At 47.5% G+C, this 22,323-nt stretch overlaps 1 protein-coding gene across 4 annotated transcripts in view; it reads right to left on the bottom strand.

Moving 5' to 3' along the window:
* Window positions 1-22,323, bottom strand: part of Mrj (DnaJ heat shock protein family (Hsp40) member B6 mrj) — a 271,757-nt gene that overhangs the window by 12,518 nt on the left and 236,916 nt on the right. The window contains exons 1-6 of one of the 4 annotated variants that reach the window (XM_077698981.1): window positions 19,146-19,318; window positions 11,268-11,422; window positions 8,673-8,782; window positions 8,189-8,500; window positions 4,518-4,607; window positions 2,104-2,197 (exon numbers count right to left, since the gene is read on the bottom strand). In XM_077698981.1, the coding sequence (XP_077555107.1) occupies window positions 2,104-2,197; window positions 4,518-4,607; window positions 8,189-8,500; window positions 8,673-8,782; window positions 11,268-11,332 (671 nt within the window). In that variant the 5' untranslated portion in view covers window positions 11,333-11,422; window positions 19,146-19,318. Of the gene's footprint in view, window positions 1-2,103; window positions 2,198-4,517; window positions 4,608-8,188; window positions 8,501-8,672; window positions 8,783-11,267; window positions 11,423-18,737; window positions 18,761-19,145; window positions 19,319-22,323 lie in introns of those variants that run through there. The other 3 variants (XM_077698983.1, XM_077698982.1, XM_077698984.1) reach the window with 3 other exon arrangements.

Below are 22,323 nucleotides of genomic sequence, written 5' to 3'. Positions count from 1 at the left end.
TGCTTTGGTTTAGCTGCACAGCACTACGGGGCTTGGGGTTGTCTCAGACGACACTGGCCGATTGACGCAAGCAACGGTGTCTTACGTGACCCCATTTGTCGAGCGAGCACTGTTTCAGGGAACGAATATTTTCTCCCAGAACAAAAACAAGCCAGGTTTAAATGCGGGCAAAAACAAACCAAACGCTTGCCACGGTATGGTGGCGCCATCTAGGTTACGGAACGTAAAGAAACGCGGTAACAAACCAACACCGCTGTACAGGGTGGCGACAACCTTTGAACGGTCCCGTGCCGCCGCAATTGGGCCAACGGGCTCAACGCGTTATTCTTTTCGTTTCCCACGAGACCTAGCAACGCGAAACAGACAATATGATTCAAACTTCTTCAGTAAACCGCGTTGCGGCGATAATTTTAGCGCGGTTTTAACGCAATGACTTGCTTCGGCGGCGAGCGAGCAACCGAACATGGCGGCGCCAGCGTTACGTGTCTCTACCCTGTACGGCGGATGCGTGAATGAAGGTACTCTAGGCTGCAGAGCGGTCGGTTCCCGTGATGTCACTTGGGGCCACGAAAACGCACGATTGAGCGGGAAAATCAAAATTTTAACCTAAATTGTTTAATTTCTCAGTGAATAAAGCACCGTTTGTATCCGGACAAGCGCTGGGGGCACTATAAAACACGAAATCTTTCGAATAAAACCAACTTGCATTTTCTCTTCATGGCTCCTTTAACTCTCAGTTGCTTAAGGAAGAAACGTTATCAGGCGATTGTTTCATAGTTCGCAGATTATAAATAGTCGATTACATTATGTCGTGAGAAACGTTATCAGGTAATTGTTTCATAGTTCGCAGATCATAAAAATCTATTACGTTGCCTCTATCTAGTTTATGTCCTACAAAACAATCACACGGGCAAAGTTACTCATGCGAGTGTAAGCAATACAAAACTCTCTGGTCTCAATGTATTTTTAAACTACTGTTTGTACAAACAGCATTAAATATTTTGGCATGTGAGCCCACAGGAAAACACAGATGTTACCATCAAAATTTGTATTATACAATGTTGATTTCATTGCAAGTTTCAACGAGCTATCTATACTTTGTTTTGCCAAAAGCCAGAGAAAAAATAAGAGCCAAAAATACCACAGAATAACGTACTTGACCTGTCTTTGAAGTGAAGCCAGACACATCGGTCACATTGAAAACAACAAACCGGTTATTTGTGAGGCAAAGTTGGGCACAAATGTGGACTGACTGTTTCATGGCATGACGGAATTTAAACACGTTCATTTAATCATAACCAAGTAAACAAACTTTTTCTAAAGCTTTGTGCATCACAACCACTGACAAAACCAAACTGGTGAGGCGAAAACACATCACGAGTTAGAAAGAAACTAGAAATGGACCCATGTACTCTTGTGTCATATAGTCAGGGTATACAGAATTTTTTCTAACAGTAGTTTGCCAGGGCTGCAGTGGACCGTCGTAAGGTGTAATTAGGGTTGCTCTGTAGTGCGCGACAATTTCCTAATGCATAATGCAGCAAGTATGCCTGCTGGGATAAAGTAGCCTCAGCAAGTTTCACGGTGACAGTTATTTGAGGCGGATACTAAATTGCCATTCGAAAATTATCGCATTTTAGTATCACGCTTGTTTCCTACTATGACAGCATTCGTCATTTCTCCCACACTTTGTGAAGGTGGCACTTGTTATTGCCCACACCAAGTGTACAGTATGCAAAGATTATCAACCACTGGGAAGCAAACACAGGTGACATTTTCAATTTTGAAAATGTATTTAAAATACTTATTACAGGACCCCCACACGCCATTTGCTTGCCGACCTGTTCTTCCTACCACTCCCACTGTAGCGTTACCTGTGACCCCCTTGCTTTCAATGCCCCCCCAGCACGACCTTCGAGTGGCAAGGCAGCTTGCAACGAATATAGCTCTACTTCCCACATTCAAAATCTCAAAGCTGACAGCAGTCAGTACTGTGGAGGAAAACACTGTGCAAATAAGAACCTTGCGTACCAAAGTGCGTTTATTATGCGGACACCAGGCAATTTATCCACACACCCCATAGGCTGAAGTATAGGGGCTCACCCGTCAAATCCGCCGAAAATGTCCGGGAAACCCAGGTTTGGAATGGGGAAGCCAGAGAGCGGGAAGAACTCATCCCTCCTGTTAACGGCTGCAGCTGGAAAACAGAAAAAGAAGCGGAAGGAAGGCAACGTCAGTGCCCCATTTACGACCTACACCGACGTAGTGAGAACATTGCTAATATTTAGCCCCCCAAGGGCACTGAAAGCCCCCTGCAGCAAATACAATGAGTGCGAGTGCACATAAGGGCTACAGTCAGTCGGGGAAATGCCTCCTACAAATCCAAAATGTTTTACAACTATTACCTATTTCGAAAATCAAGCTTGAGCAATAGCTGCTGTGGCCGGCAATAAATGAATCCAATGTGCTAGAACACTAATTCGAAAGCAATCAGTTTAAAATACTAGTAAACCTCCATTCGTCTAGCCAGGACACACTGGCATTCAAAACTTGAATGAGCTTTATTGAATAATACGACAGCCCTGTTAACAACAATGTGTTCTGTTGGCTGGCAAGCTTCGCCATACCAGCGTTTAGCTGAAGCTTCGCGAGGCAATTGTTTTGGTGAGAGCTTTTAGTATTTTATCACTAGTTGCGTGTAGCTTCAGGGTTGCAAAAAGCAACAATGCTATCATTAATGGCATATAGTTACAGGCTTGCAAAAAAGCATGACCAAGTCAATGCAGGATTCGTAAAAGGCTGTATCTGCATCCCTTGCTGAAAGAAGCCCACAGGCTGCCCATGCTGTCTTTAGCAGTAAGCCTGGATTGCATATAACTGAAAAGATTAAAATACTATTACACTTAAAACTGTAACAATAAGTCCTATGTTTCAAAGTTTTTGCTGGACAAATTATTTTTAAGAAACGGTAACAGCTAATTCTTCACCCACCATCTGAAGGTAACGGTGCCTTGTGGCAAAAAAAAAAAGTATGTAGGAAGTCTGGTTACAATATTTATGGGTAGCAATTAACAGCACTAATAGAATTGTCATGAAAAATGAGAAACTTTCTATTTTAAAAATATTGCACCACAATGCACCTCAAGGAAAAATGTGCCCCACACAAACTCAAGCAAGTGAAGTTCGATTAAGCAGGTTAAAAGCCTGCCAGTTAATTGAAGTTGACTTGCCAAGAGGAAAAGAACCATGTAGATAGAGCACTGCAACTGTACATCATAATGCTGACAAATACAGCAAATGGTGCTGACACATTAGCCATTGGAACAGCTCTCCAATTTTTAATTTTTTTGGAAATGCGGGTGTCAACCAGCGGCACTAACAAGAATGGTCGTATGTCTGTTTCTGCACAATTGTTTTCTCCCAAACTTTCTTTGCTTAGTTCTACTGCACAATAGTGCGGAACACCCCTCTGATAAATGCTCCCCCAATTATTTCCAGTTAAAAAAGAAATTGGAGAGCTGCTATACGTGACATGAGCACAGTTAGGCAGGGTAAAGCAAGATTAGTGTCACCACAGACACGATGGATTAGAAAGCAATGAAAAGCAAGCCGCAACCCATATTGCGCACTTGAGCACCCAGATGAACTGTAACTGGTAGTCTGCGGATGAATTAGCACCGACGTTGGGCATGCATTCTAAGAAAATATGGCATCATAGCACATGACAGGAGCTGAACACGTAAAAAAGTGCACAAAGTGTCGGAACGATGTCCCAGCCGCACCATTACACCGGTAATGCAATATAGGCTCGCTTGGTCTTTCAAAGGCACAGTGGTATTCAAAATGGGAACTGTGGCCACCATAACCAATGGGCGGTACTGTCCCGTTGACCACATAGCCAACCAGCAGTTTAGGTGACCTGCTGCAATGTACAACGCTTCTTGACTCGCTCACTTAAAGGTAAACCCAGGGATTGTATAGCAACCAACACCATCTGCAACTTCAATCAGGGGACCCACGCATCGCCGGGGCTTCTAAACAGGGTTAAATGCACAACTCAGTCGACAGTGCGCCGTCCAGCAACAGTGTGCAGGTAAGTGTGAACGAGTCTCCATTTGGACCTTGTGGCACAAAGTTTGTACTAGGCCACTCAAAACTACAGTCAGTGCTATGCGAACACATAAGAACAAAACATCAAGCATGGCACAAAACTTGCACTATGCAAAAGCCATACAGGGGAACCAAACAAAACACAGCAGTTGTGCAAGCGGGTGCATCGAACTAGCAAACCAAACCAGCCAAACAAACCAAATCGTGCCCAGAGTCCACAGGGTGTGCAGATACACAAAGGTAAGGGCGGGTGACAGCACCAACATTGAAGCAATTTAGCAACAAGGCGAACAAGGGGTGTTGTTGCTTGGCTGCTGCTGTGCACGAAGCAAATAAGGATGCGGGGTGTGTCAAGAAACGAAACGAAAAAAAGGGGGGAGCAGCCGGCTGACCGCTTTGTTTCACACCTGGATAATGTCCGTGCAAGAAACGGTTACGGGCCGCAGCCCTGCGACCGGCACCCTCAACATTTGCCCGGTGGTGACTCAGTAGAGGCGCTGAAATTCAGAAGAGAGATCACAAACCAGTTGCTGGGGAGAGAATGCGAACGGAAGGGGAAAGAGGGAAAAAAAAAGGAGGGGTGGGGAGTACAGCCTCCACTGGCATACCATTCTGTGCTCCACAACCCTCACAGGTGCACAACTCAATGCTTGCTCACTAAAAGTACAGGTCAACAAAGTAAAAAAGAAAATGCTATACAGCACGACTGTCTGCACAGACAAATGTAAAATTTTGATGTTATGATGAGGTGGCTAGCTGCAACTGCCTAGGTGTAGGCAAAGATTGATAAATTGTGCCAATGCAATGCAGGCGATGAGGCGCACCATAGTGGAGGGCTCCGGATTAATTTTGACCACCTAGGGATCTTTAACGTGCTCCGAAATCTCGCACACACGGGCGTTTTTGCTTTTCGCCTCCATTAGAAAAGCAGCCGCCACGCCTTAGCCACTGAGCCACCGCGGCAGGTAGGTGTAGGCAAAGGAGAGCAGCCGTACTACACTGCAGGAGGTATTGGTACATTCAGTTTTTGTAGGTGGTACAGTTTTGGCATACATTGGGTGGAATGTTGCAAATCAGAATAAAGTTTAATATTGCTTACTGCTCAAGAGAGCTGAAAAAAAAGGAAGAAAATTGAGGGGGTCGTTTTTATAGGTCCTGTTCATTTGATGGCCATCTGCAATGTATACAGCCAGAGAACCACTACACTCAGCAGCTATCATGCAGCGAGTTACATGATAGTTTTGTGGGCATACGAAAACTTTATACTGCTACACCCTCCGGAGTGACTTACAATTGTCAAACACGTGCTGCTCAGAATTCCTTAAAGCAGCATTGCCACATACCTTATAAGAGGTCAAAAGTGCAGGGGCAAATGTGTTACAGGCATGGCCTCATGCCTACACCCCCAGATAGTGCTGGTGGCAAGGGCATGTTTAGGTTTACAAATATGACATTTATCTATAAACCAGGCATGTCAGTGGCACCATACCTTCCCTCACACATGCAATAGGCACAGGAGCGAGCTCATATTTCATCGAAGAGCCCAGACTAAGCTACATACAGCATGCATGTTTCCACTGATGCAACTGCCCACAAGGGCTTCCCATACAGTCAAAACCATAAGTCAATTAAAGATGCCATGCCATGTGCTCCCATCCTTTGTACTTTCGCCGAGTCAAACTACACCATTCCGCATCTTTTGTTAAGCAAACTGCACTGCTCCAACGGTCAGGCTGTCCACATTTTATTTTTCAAATGCAGCTTGAAGTGCCTGGCCTTGTTTCCAATGCCTGCCATATGAGCCATTCCAGCAAGGGAGGTTACCGTTTGAACCCATTCCCATTTCAACCTTTCAGCTTGGTCCCTCCAGTTTCAACCCGGCGCAAAACGACCTTCCCGTTTCGCCCTTTCCTGTTTGAACCCAATCGCATTTCAACCTTTCTGCTGGCTCCCTCCCGTTTCAACCCGGCGCGAAACGACCTTCCCGTTTCGCCCTTTCCCATTTGAACCCAGTCCCATTTCAATCTTCATTTGTTCCTTCCTGTTTCAACCCTGTACAAAACAACCTTGCCGTTTAGTATTTTCCCATTTAGACCCTTCCCAGAATAACGTGCCCAGTTCAACTCGGGTGACTCGAACCACGGCATGCGATTTTTGAAATTAACGTATCGTCTGACTGTCCTTTAACCCAGTGTTTTCAGTTACGCCCGACATGACCGAAAGTCATAAATTACACTTACGCCAGACATAACCTGAAAATTAAATTGAAGATACGTCAGACGTATTCCACAGTAAAAAAAGATACAGCTGGCGGAACTAAAGGACAGACGATACGTGGTGTCAAAAAACAACACGTAGGTTGCTGCGTTACATCCGACCCGGTACAGCGTTGGTGAATTACAGCCGAAATAGCTGAGAATAACGGCACCCTTCCGTATGCTTCCACGTCAGTCAAGCGGTCTGGACTGTGTTGCTCGCATGTGTACACCGGCAGTGGTGCGGGTTCAAGTCCCGAAGGTTGCATGGGCGTTTTAAACTACTGAAGTGCGACATTACGTCCAGTCACAGTTCACGGGACAGGGAGGCCATGAGCCAGCTTGCTTTTTGTTTGCGTTTCTATTTTAGTCACAGCCCCAGCAGAAGCGGCTCCCCCACTGTCACTTCGCTGCCACACACTACTGCTGATGACTGAAGTACCATCAGGTACAGCCTGGTTCAATGCGACCGCAGAGATGATGCACTGAAATTTGGTACAGGTACTGCAAAGCGATGCAGCCAGGGTGAAGCAGCAGAGGTCTGCCATGGCTGACAAAGACCAATGCACGAGCAAAATGTGTGCGAGCAACCTGACAGCCCTTCCACATAGGAAAGGGGCACAGATTCGGCAGTACATTTCAAGTGTTGCGGTGAGAAGCGCTCATTACAACCCTCATTACAACTGGGAATGTGTACTGTTCCCCATTCTCAAGTCGTTGACAAGTTAGATGACACTATTGGGCGAGCAGAGGGGGCCATAATTCATCTTATTACGCAGGAGAGGAGGGAGGAATGAAACGGCAATATCCCCGTCCGGCAATGCAAAGGCAAATTAGCTCGTCGCAAAGGCATAAGTAGCTCGTCGCTAGGATGTGTGGCATGTACTGAAAGCCATGTACTTCAATGTATCGTACTTCAATGAATAATGATTGCACTCCAAACTGTGAAAATAAGGTCACCACTAAATGAATAAATTCAATTTACACAAACTGTTTCGAGAATGCATTCAAATTATGTTACTTTTTTTTAACAGCTAAACAGGACAGTAACCTAAAATTACCCAAATTACAAGAGGTACCGCCAATAAGCAACAAGGGCTGGATAAACAACGGTGTTCAGCTGTACTGCAGAAGAGACCTTTCGAAAGCAAGCACAAGATAATTGTAACAGATTCCGTCAAATGCAAAGTTGGAATGAATTTCCTTTCAAGCAGCAGCAACAACTGAGCACAAAGTGAACAGGCATTGATTGATTGTGGGGCTTGACACGCCGACGCTTCACGGGCGATGAGGCGCGCCATAGTGGAGGGCTCCGGATTAATTTTGAGCCCCTCGGGATCTTTAACGTGCGCCGAAATATCTAACACACGGGCGTCTTCCCTTTTCGCCTCCATCAGAAGCGGCCGCCGCGGCCGGGAATCAAACCCCCGTCCTCGTGGTCAGCAGCAGAACGCCTTAGCCACTGAGCCATTGCGGTGGGTATGAATAGAATGATGAACATATGCTGGCAGTTATGCAAAGCCCAGCAGAAAGCATCGCACAAGCCACAAGTAAAGCGAGACTTGAGGAAATGTAAATTGAGAGATACTGTTCCGCTGGGCGCATGCTCGCTATGTTACGGGAAGACAAAAGCTTTTCCCCTTTTTCTTGGCTGCAATGACACGCTTACAAACAAGAGTATTATAGAGCTCTTCTTGACCAAAATTTCGCCTGCCATGAAGACACAACACTGCGTAACCGAACACCTCGAGGTCAGAAAGAAGAAAGCTGGGCACTGCATGCAATGGAAGAACAAGATGACGCCGCCCCCCACTACTACTCACAGTGCCTGGCCTGGTTGTGGAGGTGGTGCTGTGGCTGGCGGCCAGCGGTGGTGGCCGTGTAGGGGTTGTCGAAGAACATGTGGAACGAGTCGGTGCCGAAGAACTCCCGGAACACCTCCTCGGGGTCCCGGAAGGTGAAGCTGAAGAAGGGCGCCGCAAAGCCCTCCTCGAAGAAGCCGCCCATGCCACCCAGGCCCCCACCGTTGTAGTGGTGGTGGTGGTGGTGGTTGTGGCGGGCACCTGCCCGCATGCCGCCCGCACTGCCATTCAGGCCCTCCTTGCCGTACCGGTCGTACACCTTGCGCTTCTTGTCTGCAAAGAGGATGGCTCGTCAACGGCGCCGTTTGCCATAGCGTCCGCACAATAACACAGTCTACGGGAGAACTAGGTTGAGGAGAACTCAAATAGCACACAGCAACTAGCACTTCTCAGACTCAGCCCATTTCATCCAATAGTGAAACAGGTCAGTCATCAAAACACTTACCGTCCGATAGCACCTCATAGGCTTCTGAAATTTCCTTGAACCGCCGTTCGGCCTCTTCCTTCTTGTCCGGATTTTTGTCTGGGTGCCACTTGAGGGCCAATTTTCTGTACCTGCAGCAAGCAAGAGGGTTGGGGAAGGGTTAACCACGTTTAGCACCACTGCAGCAGGCGCGCTCAAAAACTGATTTTGTTAAAGCAATAAATATGTTTACAAAGACTTCTAGAAGCACATGCAGGTTCAGTCACAAAGCACGACTCACTTACACGGCAAGAGAGACTCCAGTGCAAAGCTCTGTATTTGGACATTACAGGGACATTTCGATATGCACAGCAGCCTCGCTACAAATACAGCGTCGTTATCCTTGACAATAAATAGCGGCCCCAGCCCATGGAATAGAAACGCACCTTGGACAACAGCAGACTCATTTAGTAAATTCTACACCAGACGCCAACACACTACCCCACCACATTAAGCCCAGTCTGAGAAAGCTCCATGCTGCAATGCGTACAAGCTATTTCGTTCCGATGCGCAGTGAAAATACATGGCACCTGTTGCTCTATGGAGGAACAACGGTTCTCCTGATGAACCACAGCAGTTTTAACAAGTCCAAAATCTTGTGCAGGCTATGTCAGTAGGCCACTGATGCTTTGTTACCTTAACATGTGCACACACACACACACTGCACTGTATGGGATCTTGCTCGTTGGGGTTGGTTGGAAAGTTGGCATGCCCTCACAAAGGCTCAAAATTGTGTTTAGCAAAAGCCTGACTATTACAAAGGAGCCCTGAGTGTGCAGCCCACAGCCTTACAGCTTTGTACACCATATAGCTACTGCCCCTTTAGAGCAAAACTACTGTTTTTAACTGCACCTATTACAAGTTATTTAAAGGGGCGCCAGTAATGGTTCTAAAGGATGGCCTTGTAACACCCAAAACTACAGATACTTAAAAAGGGCTCGAGTTTGAAAGCACATCAACAGAATTATGGAAATTGATGCAAAAAGTAGATAGATTCACATTGTTTCTACTAGGAGTGCTTGAAACCTTTATGTTCGGGAAACAGGGCGTCATCAATGGCGGTAGCAGCATTTTTGTGATAAAACCTTTTTTCGGTAATTGTAATGATAGAACAACACAATTTGGCGTTGACCTTGCCCTGCGCCAAAAATGGAGTTCAAATTTTTTGTTTTGAAAGCCATATTCCTAAAACCATTTGGTAATGTCATGTGACATACAACCTTTAAGTAGCATACAGCACGACAAATTAAAACTGCGAGGTGAATCCAGCCTTTAATCCCAGATTCTAGGTTATTGCAACCTCAACGTCGGTGCGGTATAAGAACACAGGAAAATGTGTCACGTGACAAAGCCCTCTTTCCATTCAATGCAAAGGCTTGGCAACAGAAATAAAAGAGGATTTCGCTGAGGGCAAATGCACTTGTGGACCCACCTTTGGGACCCTGTGCTGCTGCATTTAAATACATACACTAAATAGCTCGAGCAACCTCAGTTATGCATGACTGCCCTTGTGGCTATAATCTAGCATTGCAAAAAACTAAGGCCTTTATGATGAGAGCCACCACTGACGAATGAGGGCTCCTAATTGAGTAAATGAACACTGTTACAAGCAATTCAGGGGCTGTGATAAATGTCTGCATGCCAGCACCTGTTACAAAATGTAAAAGTAGTTTTCCACAATTGCTTCCCTCAGGCAGATGCATAGGACTCGGCATCACTTCAGAAGGTTCTAATTCAGGCTTCAAACCCCGAAGCTACACCTGGGTTATGAGGCACATTGTAGGGGAGGGCTATACTGCAGTTGTTTGGACCACCTGAGCACCTCAAATGTGCGCCGAAATATACACAGTTATTTTTATTTTTTGCCTCCATCAGAAAAAAACTCCACCACTGCCAAGAACTCGACCCACAATGTCCTGTTCAATAAACTCAGCTCAACATGCTGTTTCAGGAAATTTATTAATCTCCTGTACAATCTCTTCCACAAAGAAGAAATTTAGCCCAAGGCATTTTACAGTTCCAAGGTGAGGAATGAGGTGACTGAGTAAACATTTAAGGAAGAAGTGCTCCACCAGGCACTTTTTCTCTTCGGCAGCAAGCAAAAAAACAAATGGCAGTACCAAAGCCAAAGAGCTTAAAACAACCAACCTCCTGGTTAGTATTAAATTACATCAACATGTGCAGCAATGCCGAATTTAGCAATGAAATCAAAGAACAAAATGTGCACGGAGAGCACGGTATGGCCCCACACAGGGACATCACTGTTCCACGCTTTGTTGCTCTCAGCTGGTTGCCACCCGTTTGTGAGGTGGAGTGTTGTTCCACCAAGTCAGGGGTCAAAACTGGTACTTCAAGACAACCAGCAACATATTCTAAACTAGCCAAAGAGGCAGCCCTCTCCTCTGCCGAAATGTGCAGCACATGCTCTCCCCAGCACACACAGTACCTCACACTGTGCACCTCTGAGGGTGCAGTAAATGCACTGTATAGTTCATGCGAATGCCGCTTTAGTTGCGACCGCAGTCCGAGCACAGGCCTGAAATTGGCTCGGCAGTACTGCAGCTGACGCGCGCTTACGCCTTCTTGATGTCGTCTGTGCTGGCGTTCCTGGGGATGATGAGGATGGCGTAGTAGTCCACCATGTTGCCTCGGCCGGTCCGCTCTCTCGCGGGGCTGAACACCAGAGCAGAGAAACACTGCACCACCACCTGCCCCTGCCTCACTCAGTCAGCCTGCACGAGAACAGAAGAGGGGGGAAAACACGTTACCATCCAGCTAGAACATTCCCAAAAGAAACAAACACTGGGCCTACGCGGTGCAACAACTCTGGAGACCTTCCCACCCAGTTTATCACAAAATGCAATGTACAGTCTTTTCACCAAGTTCCTAGGCCATCCTAAATGTTAAGGGGCTGCGAAGAATTCAAAATTTAAGACTACAACTACAGTGAGACAAATGTCTTATTCTAGAAAGCTGGCAAATGAAAATCGCATTTTTCTTTCTTGCTGCCATACCATGCTTGAGAATTACTTGGACATTAAGCTTTTGCTTTGAATTTTTTGGGTCCCGGAAATGTTAGGCATGGCCTAGAAAGTGGTGACAAAGATTATTACTTTCTACGCAAAAATATGTTCTCACATCACGGTGCAGTCTCATCCCAATTGTAAAAGAATGTACAGTATGTCCGCTGTTCATGACCGAGAGCCATGTAACAGAGGGATCGGTGAAAATCATAACCCAGGATAACACACCCATGAACCCTCTGTTCACGAGGAACAGCCATCAGGCAGAATGAGCAACTGAATCACGAATTCATTATCATTACAGACACCCCAATTCAAGCATTTAGGCCAAACGGGCAAATTCAAGCAGTTGACGGCGACTTCCTCCACTACTGCGACCTACCACAGCGGCAATGACTTTGCAGCTACGTTCTCTGCCGCTTTTGTCTAGCTCCTAAAATGGATGCCAAAAAGGCCATTAGCTTTATCTCCTTGAAGTGAAGGGTCACATTTTTCAGAGCACTTTTTGTTTTTGCTCGATGACAAACGATGCTTTGCTCGTCTCAAACAAACAAATAAGGTTTGCAATCCCTCAATTCTTGCAACTCGAAAACAAAATCTCACCACAAATCTTCAGTGGCGCTACTGTGTGCTGGTGCCGTCCAACAGGAATGTACAAACAGGCTCACAATGCCACCAGCTTCTCATTTCGTGCCCTTCGCTGCCACATCACAGTGAGATTCATGGCTTTACATGCTATATTTTCCTGAATCTTGTACACTTGAGCTGTGCACAGAAATGCAAACACTAACGTGCTGCTAGACCTTCAAGGAGCACTGACACCAATTTTCGGCGTTAATATTATTGCACAGTTCGCTTCCTTCACTCAACAGAATACCCTGGCTGAAATATGAGCGGCCTGCGACGCGAAGAACATAGTGTAATTGGATCTCATTTATCGCGCCGACGGAGCAGCGCGCGGAGCGACACTCAGCGAATGGACATCACCGTGACATCATCCCGGGAAAGTCAAAAGAAGTGACGCGGAAGCGCTCGTCAAAAACTCGTTACGTCACTTCACGCGCGCGGGCCCACGAGCGGCGAGCGGGTGCAACACCCTCTCAAGCGGGCGCCGGTGATGTCCGCACAAAGCGGTGAGGTCAGTCAGGGATTCTGTCATATGCGCCGTTCGGGATGAAAGCGCGGGAATTTGAAACAAACGATTTTCAGGCCGTTCAATATAAATAACTATCGCGCGCTGAAGTACTTGAAGTGCTGTTTCAGGTTCGCCAGGCCATTAAGCATCGATAAAAGCAATAAAAGTGTAACATAAAATCTTCGTGTCAGTGCTCCTTTCAGGCATGTTGGACATCAATTTATCGTGTTGTATAGCGTTATAACATCAAGTCAAGCTGTGCAAGAACTGCGAGCCCTAAGCTGTGCCAACCCTGACATTCTCTCCGGATATGCATGCTTAAAGGCTCCGCTACTATTCAACACAGACGCCCTTAACATCTCTACTGACCAAATGCAATATTTGAGAGATCTATCAAGCGGAAAATAAAAACTCGCAAGACATTACAAACTTTACGCGATTGAACTAAAGTCACGTACCCCAAATTCACATCCAATTCTGGAAGTTTTCCTACTGCCAACTTTTTCCAGGCATCAATCATGTGAACATGTGTGAACTCTACTTGTGGATCAGTAATGTATACAGTACCTCACTGTTGTATATTATATAGCCAGCAGCATCCTACTTCAAATTTCATGGTGCACTGTTCATTAGCACTTAAAAACAGAAGAAAATGGGGTGGAAAAGGTATCAGGAGCTCATAGCCATTGCATGCTGCCTTGGCTGGATTTGCTTCATACACTGCGCACACTTTTGTCAGTGAAGGAGCTTTCCCACTCTGCCCCTTGTGCCACGAATGCCTGTCATCAACTTTGCTTCTTTGAACTTACTGAAGTCATTGTTTCCCAGGGAATGAATTTTGAAATAGTAAAAGTGCATACCCATGAGCTTTCATATGATCAAGCAAAAGATAAGAAGCTCGCAGGGTTTTCCCTACTGCTGAGCAGCATGGTTCTGAGATTCTGTAAGCATTACGGGAGGAGTCAGTGGGAAGTTGACAATATGCACTGCTGTAGGAGAGTCTGTTCCTTCGTCCTTTTTCGCCCGTGAAAAGTACGGATCACGATCTTGTGACTCAAAAAGCAAACGGCTTTACCAAGTTCATTGGTTTTACGCACACAAGCTGGGCTATGAGTGGCACCTAGGTGAAATGCTACCGATTTACACACAACTTGAATTTCTCCAACCTGCACTGGAAGCTCAAAAGTGTTTGTTTTTCACAAGCACCAGGCAAATCAATCCCGCAGCTGTGAATTGAACTAGCTAACTCGCAGTCAGTAATGCAAGGCTTTGCACTGAGCCAACATTATGAATTAAACCTCGCTACTCATCTGAGAATAAGATGCGGGGGACTGCGCACCCCAAATCTTTGACGAGCACTACGGCAATGCTCCCCTTCAAACATATAGAATCCCCGGTTGTATTTGTGCCGAGAGTTACGAAGATGAAAAAACACTACCCTTTAGACATAGTTAATGACTGCCATTACTAAAAGAATAAAATTGAATAAATCCTTGAACACATGTGTCAAGTAGCCATGACAAATAGTAAAAGGTAACCTAAACGACGTGGCCAAGGCTGTTCTTTCTTACAGCTTGAACTCTGGCAAAATAGCAGTTGTCAACCATTCCTATCTCCCTATCTACTCTTTGATGACACCAACGTAAACGTACACAATGCAAGGAAGTGTAGCTTAAGGTTGCAGTTCCTCTTGCACAACGGCAGTCTGATATGTCGTATTTCACCCCCTTCCATAGCAAGTGCCATTCCTCTCCTCACCCAAGGATGCTCTTGTTTCCTAATTTTCCACAGTTCCGGTGTGCTTTTACTGGCTTGTCCATGCTTAATCATTCAGCAAGAGAAATAAGTTGTGTAGCTTTCACGTGCATGAGGTGGTCTGTACCACTGCTTGGGTTACATACAAAATTCTTCCTGCCCCAAGATTGAACTAAAAACGTCCTCCCAAAATGTCAGATACATGCACCGAAATGTTATTAGTCAAGATCATGTTTGAATCCATTCTGCATATCTGACCTTAGAGACTTGCTTACGCCAGATTTCACTGGCAGTATACAGCTGTGTACTTTTCGCACCTCTAAAATACCCTGATTAAGCAGCCAGACACAGTTTGCAATATCCAGATGCACACTTATACATATCATGAGCAAATACTGCAGCCAATGTCTCTACACTAATGGGAAAGTGCTGGTAAAAAACACAAGTACCAACAATGACCGTACAAAATGTGTACATGTGTGTACAGTCGAAAGCTGTATGCCAGTAAGCACAGGAGTGCACGCTGCTCGGTACACGCAGAGTGTGGAAGGCTAGCACACCTCGTAGTTTGTACATTCAGCGAATTTGTGATAGCGCTCAATCGTACAGTTGCTTGCAGCAGCAGGCACGTCATGGCACCAGGAAATATTAGTGTGCAAGGATAAAACCATCATCCAATTGTGCTGCCAGAAACATCTGACAGTCTTTTGCTGTATGAGTGGACAATTACAAAGTGCCTTATCTGCACATGCTTTCCCTGCGATCATTTCCAGATATAGGGACGCAACTATTACAGCAGACGACAGCGTAATCAAGCACCATCACGGAGCGGACCACCAAACAAACTATGAGTGCACCGACCCCTTGCTAGAGCGTTCTGCATGTACTGGGCGGCACACGTTCTATGTTCACTGTCAAAAGCGTTTGACTATGTGCTCATCCTTTTGTGTACAGCTCAACCTCAGTGATAGGGAAACGTTTGTCTGGCCGCTCCATCGAACCCCATTCAAAATTATCGGGCCTGATGCAAGAAGTGAACCTGGGGTGAAATGGGGCGCAACCACAAGTGCATGGCCGTCATGACTGGTATGTCAGTAAAATAAAGCCAGGACTGGAACAAAGATTGGCCATTCAATACATCAACGAAGCTACATGTGGAATAAGCGCAACGCTTGGGGCCACGAATGAATTGGATCACCTAGGGCCAAATACAGCAAGGTGTCCCTTGCACGTCGGCCCATTGCCGCCACATCCCGCCATATACCAAGCAACATAGAATTCGCTCCTTGGAATCCTCCGATGTCCATTAAGTTACACATATACATGCAAAAAACTGAATTGCTTGTATTGGAAGAAATTTAAGCATGCTGAGCTCACAGAACATCGAAATTGAAAACAGATCGTCACCACCACTATCAAAGTAGGTATTGCTCTTTCCAGTCAAAATTTACAGTGACATGCATTTTTAAAGAGGACAGTGCAGACGTCTACATGTGAATAGGGGGGGGGTGATCCTGCCCTAATTAAAACCCTTCAAGGTGGGGTTGCACCATCTCAATAATGATTTAAACTCTGCTCACTATTCAAGACTCAGTAAGCATCACAGCAAATCATGACATCTTTAAGGTACCTGACCTAGAATAAAAAAACAAGAGGATGTTCATACAAACAAAATGGCAGGTGCCTCAAGAGGCTATTTGGCATTTGTTGCATATTTCAATGGGTGTGATGCCTTATACATTTTTTAATTGTGCCCCAAGGGAGGTGCATCATAGTGGAAAAAAATCTCCAATTTTCGCAGACCCAGCACGAGCGACATTTGTCTTCGTCAAAGTTGATGGACTAAAATAACCATTCGCGTCAAAGCTTCAGAAATCAAACTCGCGCATTCACAATTTATGCTGGCAAAAATAAGCTTACGATAGGGTTCCCAAGCAGAAAGTGCCGATGCATTTTACAAAGTCCGTTACACTGTCCTGACCAGGCTGAAAGTTTCGCCACAAGTTGCAAAAGGTTGTGGTGAATTCCTACCCCCATCAAGACATTTGTTTGCTTCCTGCAGTGTTGAATGTCACTAATTTCGGGAAGCCTCTCGAGTCTGTGCAAGTCTTAGTCGTGAAAAGTGATAACAGTCCTCGATAATTGTATCATGTGAGCCCGTGGCATTTTTTAGACTAAAAGCAGCGCGAAAGGCTGTGGGGACAGGCATTTCTAAAGAATGCTTCACCTCATGACTTGTACACTAGCTCTCAGATCTGCAGTACCTTCAACATGGCATAAGGGTCAACGACACCAGTTTCCCAAAAATTTGGCAATGCCTTTAAATGTTGAACCACTTAAGTAACCTGTTTACACCACGTTGTTTACAGCATTGGTTAACCGCCGCAAAAGCTGGCACTGCTGTCGGTGTCTACAGATTGGTAATATGCGCGTACCTCCAACAGCCCACCTAACCTAAACACATTCGTGTTTAGATGCCAAGCAAACCCACAGTTCATTGCTACAGCAAAACACCCATAATAACAAAATATATAAACAAACCCAATTAACAGACCCCGCCAAACCCACCATTCCAAATTCGCTTTCTAAGGTGAATTTGGAACAGTAAAAAAAATATCTCGCCGTTAGTGCGAATTGCATAGTTCTGAAGTCCAGACGACCAGCTGGGCCTTAACGTAATTTCAGCTGTTTTGAAATTACATCGTTTCGCACTGAATTTAGTTCAATAGAAATCCCGATCCAACGGCTGCCTTGTGTTGTATGTCTTTATAAGCGAACAGCCAATGCATTCATAAACGGGGGAAGGGAGATAAAAACGGCAAATCTACCGGAGCGTTGCTGCAATCTTTCAGCGCAATGCGACTAATAAGAAATAACCGCAGCGAATCGATATCGGTAGTTGGCTCGCAAAGACGGGCACAACAGAAGCGCAACCGTGACGTCTGGAAGGTTCTTCCAGGCAGCGCTCACGTGGCACGACCTTTCTTCTGCCGTAGGTCTGACGCGACGTAGCGGTTCCTAGAGCGCGCCTCCGCCGATGAGAATCACAGCCCGCGCGAAGGATAGCGACAGCGTGCCGTTTCCGTCTAGACGACGCCGCTATCAACGACTGCGCCAACCCGCCGGGCAGCGTTCTGGAAAGTTCGGTAGATGCGCGTTGCCTGCGCAACTGCCGACGTGGTAACGATGCGCTCGATTCGACCGAAACAGCTGCAGTAAAAGATTTTTGAGTTTTGTCTTGTTCCCTCTCGCGGACTAGAGCCTGTAAAACAAAGTTCTGAACACCGGCGGTACGCATTGTCTGCGCTATTACGACACATTGCGCTTTCTCCCGCCGGTTTAAAATCCACCCCGTCTACATCGCCTGCTTCAGCAATCAGCTGCTCAAGTGGCAAGAGAGCAAAAATAAGCCGTTACGTCGTCGACTGGCTCGGGTTCCTAGCGCGTGGAAGGCGGCCTGCCTACCTGTCAGGCAGCCCACGCGCCTTGGCCTCGGAGTCTTTGGTTAGGCTCCAGCAAGGTTAGCATTCGAGGTTCCGCGAAAGAGCACAAAAGAACAAACGCTGAAATTTAAAAAATATTTTTTTTTCTTCTGCGCAACAGCTGCAGTAGTTCAAAGCCCAGCCGAGATAGCAAGGCAACGAAAGCGAGCGACCGAAATAGACAACGCGGCAATTTGTGCCGAAACGTCGTTACGCAAAGTTCCTGCGCATAAAAAAAAACACCGCTGGAGGGGTAACAACGACCGGTTCGAATACGAGGGCTGCATTAACGTACGAAAAAAGTATGGAAACGGGGCTAGACGAGCGCGGAAAGCTCCCATATGAGGCTGCGTTTACCTCGCCCTTCGGATCAACGGCTCGCAATCAATCGCGACGTTCGAAACGACCAGGACGCACACGCAGTCACAGCGAACAAAGGGGCCGATTCTAGAATAAAAAGGGCGACCCAGCACAACCGCCACACATCTGCAAACTTAACATTTGGGCGTGGAATTAGGTTAGTGACAAAGCCGCGAACAGAACAATGAAGGTGTGACTAGCTGAAACGGCGAAGGCGATATCGTCTGCTGCGTTGCCTCCGCTGGAGCTCTCGAACAACGGACGGGGTCTTCCCACGTCAACGAGAACTCACCGAGTGCTGCGACAAGCGTCGCCGAAAGCAGGACACGGCAGGCAGTCAGGCAAGCCGGGTGTTCAGCGATTTGGAAACAAACGCGTCGCCGCCACCATCTTTTCCGAAGCGCGCGCGCACGAAGCAGACAACCACCACGGCACGTTCGGATTAGCCAGTGATGTAGCCAATGGCTCAGCCTGCACAATACTGCACAAAGGCTAGGCCTAAAGACGGCGGGGAAGAAAAATAATAGCAGCCACCGCAAGACCGAGGCGAGAAAAACTGCTCGGAGGTTGGACTCCCACACTAGCTCGCTCGCTGAAAGCGCCGTCCTTGGCTCTGTACGCAGAGATTCGGCGTTAAACGGGGGCTGTTGAGAAACTCCGTCCCCGATAAACAGAAAGTCGCTTTGGGCGCGAGGCTCACCTGTTCAGGCAGCGGTGGCGGTTAAATCCACAGACACACACACGAACACATCCACACACACAACGGGGAACGCGCGCAGACCGTCCGACCACACCAACCAGCGAGCGACGACACCAACGACACTGGCCAGCCAGCCAGGCACACAGCCAGCGCAGAACGGCGGCAGGCAAGTTGCCCTATCCCAGGGTGCACCGCGCGCAACAGATGAACGGCAAAGGAGGAGGCGAGGGCAGCGCTTCTCTCCTCCTCCCCGCTTTCGTGACGTGCTTCGCGCGCTGCCGTCTGCTGCAAGCGCTATTTTTCTTTCTACGCGGCCGTTGCTTCTCCTGCCTTGTCACGGGCCAATTTAGTAGCCCGTGAAACGTGGTTGCGGGCGAAATAAAGCGGAGGAAACACGGGCAAGAAAGTGCCAAACTTTCCCGGTTGCGCGGGAAGGTTTTTTGGCTCCCGACGTTTCGAAACGTTTCCTCCACCCTGCTGCCTGCCGGTCGATCGGTCGCTTCTCGGACGGAAACGTTATCGCAGTTCCGTTTTTTCGCTACCCGTAGCTTTCGCGGACTACGCCGAACTTTCGCGTTTGCACTTCTGTTTGAGGTGGGCCTCAAAATCTGTTACATTTTTTTTTTCTGACTTCGCTGAACTTGTGTTTCGTGTCCCTCTGCTTCAAATCTTCGTCCCAGGTGCGCCATTTCAGAGCATAATTAATAACTACCTCAGTGGGCAGCAGGGTACTTTTTCGGGCTTAATTTTGAAATGCCCGAACGAGCTCGTGCGACCCTTCCCGGCTACGCGCAGAAGAAGCCACGCATGCAGTGTTCTCGGTCATCCTAACCCCTTTGTCTATGGTCTCATTCAGTCTGTTTATTGGCTCCCAAACGTGCTCTCTGTACGCAATTTTCTGTAAGCGCGTTTCTCTTTCTCCCTTCCTTTCGTTTTTAAATGCAGAGCATTTCTTCAACTCACGATGTCACCCGGCGTTGTCGGCGTCATGGAGGAACCTCCATGGTCGGCGTGCCTCGGCGTCCGCAACATCCGTTCCAGGTGCGCCCTCTCCCCCACTCCTCTTCGCCTGCTCTCCGCTGCTCCTCCTCCCCCACTCCTCCTCTCCCGCATCACGCTACCCTCCTCGCTCTCAACAACAGGTCCGCACCCCTCCCCCTACACTATATAAACAAATAATACTTTTTTTTATTCGAAAGTTTGCCCTGCGGCATAATAGATGTAGGCGCTTACAGAAACACGAACAAGTTAGTTTCGTGTATAAAGTTCAGAAGTTGTCGGTGACACGGTCCATGCACCCAGCGTTGCAGGTCAGGAGGGCGGCCAGAGTGGAGACCGGTTGCACGAAGGTGCCGCAGGCGAACTTGATGCAATCCCGGGCAGGCCCAGAGCAGGTGCTGCACATTCACGTCCCCAATGGCAGCGGTGCAGAATGGACAGGTGGATCCGTATGGGCCGCGGTATTCCGATGTCCAGGAGGCAGTCACGGACGGCGTAAGGGCCACCCCAACGCGTAATCTCCGCAGCGCAACCTCCTCTCGGCGAGTTAAGTCGCCAGGGAGGTTTGAACCACAATCCCACGACTCTGCGGGCGGAACGCAAGGTACAGGGTGCTCTACCCACTGCGCCACAAAGCCGACACAGATTCAAAGGCTACGAACGCGCCTTATACCCTTGACTCATTCAAACTACGTCAAGAAGCTTGATTTGATTGATTGTAGGGTTTAACGCGCCGACGCAACGCAGGCGATGAGGCGCGCCGTAGTGGAGGGCTCCGGATTAATTTTGACCACCTGGGGATCTTTATCGTGCGCCGAAATCTCGTACACACGGGCGTTTTTGCTTTTCGCCTCCATCAGAAAAGCGTCCGCCGCGGCCGGGAATCGAACCCGCGACCTCGTGCTCAGCAGTCAAGAAGCTTCTAATAAAACGCATTCACTACCTGTGGGCGGAACGCGAGGTACATGGTGCTCTTCCCACTGAGCCGCAAAACCGACACAGAACCAACACCAACACCACGGAACCCCACTAGGCTCTGCATTTACACGTGTCCCTCGCGCGGGGGCATGCGACGGATTTTTTTCACATAAGTCAGTGTTTCACATGCCTACATTTGGAATTTGTTACGTTTAGTTAATTGGCGAACGCGGTGAAAATCTGAGTTCAACAGCTCTGAACCCGTGGTTTCTGCCAGTCTACGGGAGCGGTAGCTACATCGCACATCGCGTGTGATTTGTGCGAGGGAAGGGCGCCTATCAACGCACAGACCGGTCCACCCGCCCTCGTCGAATCCGGCGATCGACGCCATGACGCCTTGTTTCTTCAATTCGGGATTTCTTCATTTGTTTTTGAAAGCACTTGGCCGCTTCTACACTTGGTGAAACCGGCTGAAAGCTTTATTCATCCGTGGCCCACCGCTGGCTGCTCACCCATGTCGGCAGGTCGAACCGCTCTTGATTTGACAGGCGTGACGGGAAGGCGTTCACCATTATTGCCCTCCCTTGAGATTGCCACTTCACTGCCATTAAGCCGGGACTGTGTAACGCAAAATACAGAGCTAGGGTGTTTGCAGGAAGGTGGTGTTTTTCTATTGTATAATCTTGTGCGACCCAAAAGCGAAAATTTTGGTTTGCCACCCATCCATTCTAATCAGCCAGAAATGTTACTGGTGAGCCTGCTGTTGGTGTGTGAATGATTGCGGAGGCGAAGATTTTAGGATAGGATGGGAAAGAGTGAGGAAGGGAGGGGGCGTGGCGGGGAGGACTCTAAAGGGTATGGTGAAATGGTGGGGAAGAACTACTGGGGGGGGGGGGGGGGAGTGGAGAGAAAAATTTACGGTGATGGTGGGATAACAGAAGGATGGGAAGAGTAGTGAAGGTGGAAGGGGAGGAGGGAATTCTGAGGTTGAATGATATAAGGGCATAGATTATGGAGAGGACAATGGAAAAGTGCTACGGAAGTGGGTGGGGGAGCGAGAGGGTGACAAAAAGGGTGTAGCGGAAAGGGGGTATTTTGAAAGGATTGAGGTAGAGGGGAGGAGTACGATGGAAAGAGGGTAAATATGATGGGGGAGAGGGTGAGCAGAGATGGGAAGAAGGATGGGTGATAGTGAGGGGATTAGAGAAGGAAGGGGGAAATGAATGTTGCGGGTAATGAAGAGTAGGAGGGTTAGTGGGAT

This window comes from Haemaphysalis longicornis, unplaced genomic scaffold (assembly GCF_048455015.1).
Source record: "Haemaphysalis longicornis isolate Haplotype H1 unplaced genomic scaffold, Haemaphysalis longicornis Haplotype H1 scaffold_2, whole genome shotgun sequence".
NCBI lineage: Eukaryota > Metazoa > Arthropoda > Arachnida > Ixodida > Ixodidae > Haemaphysalis > Haemaphysalis longicornis.
This window is presented reverse-complemented; position numbering and strand designations above follow the sequence as displayed.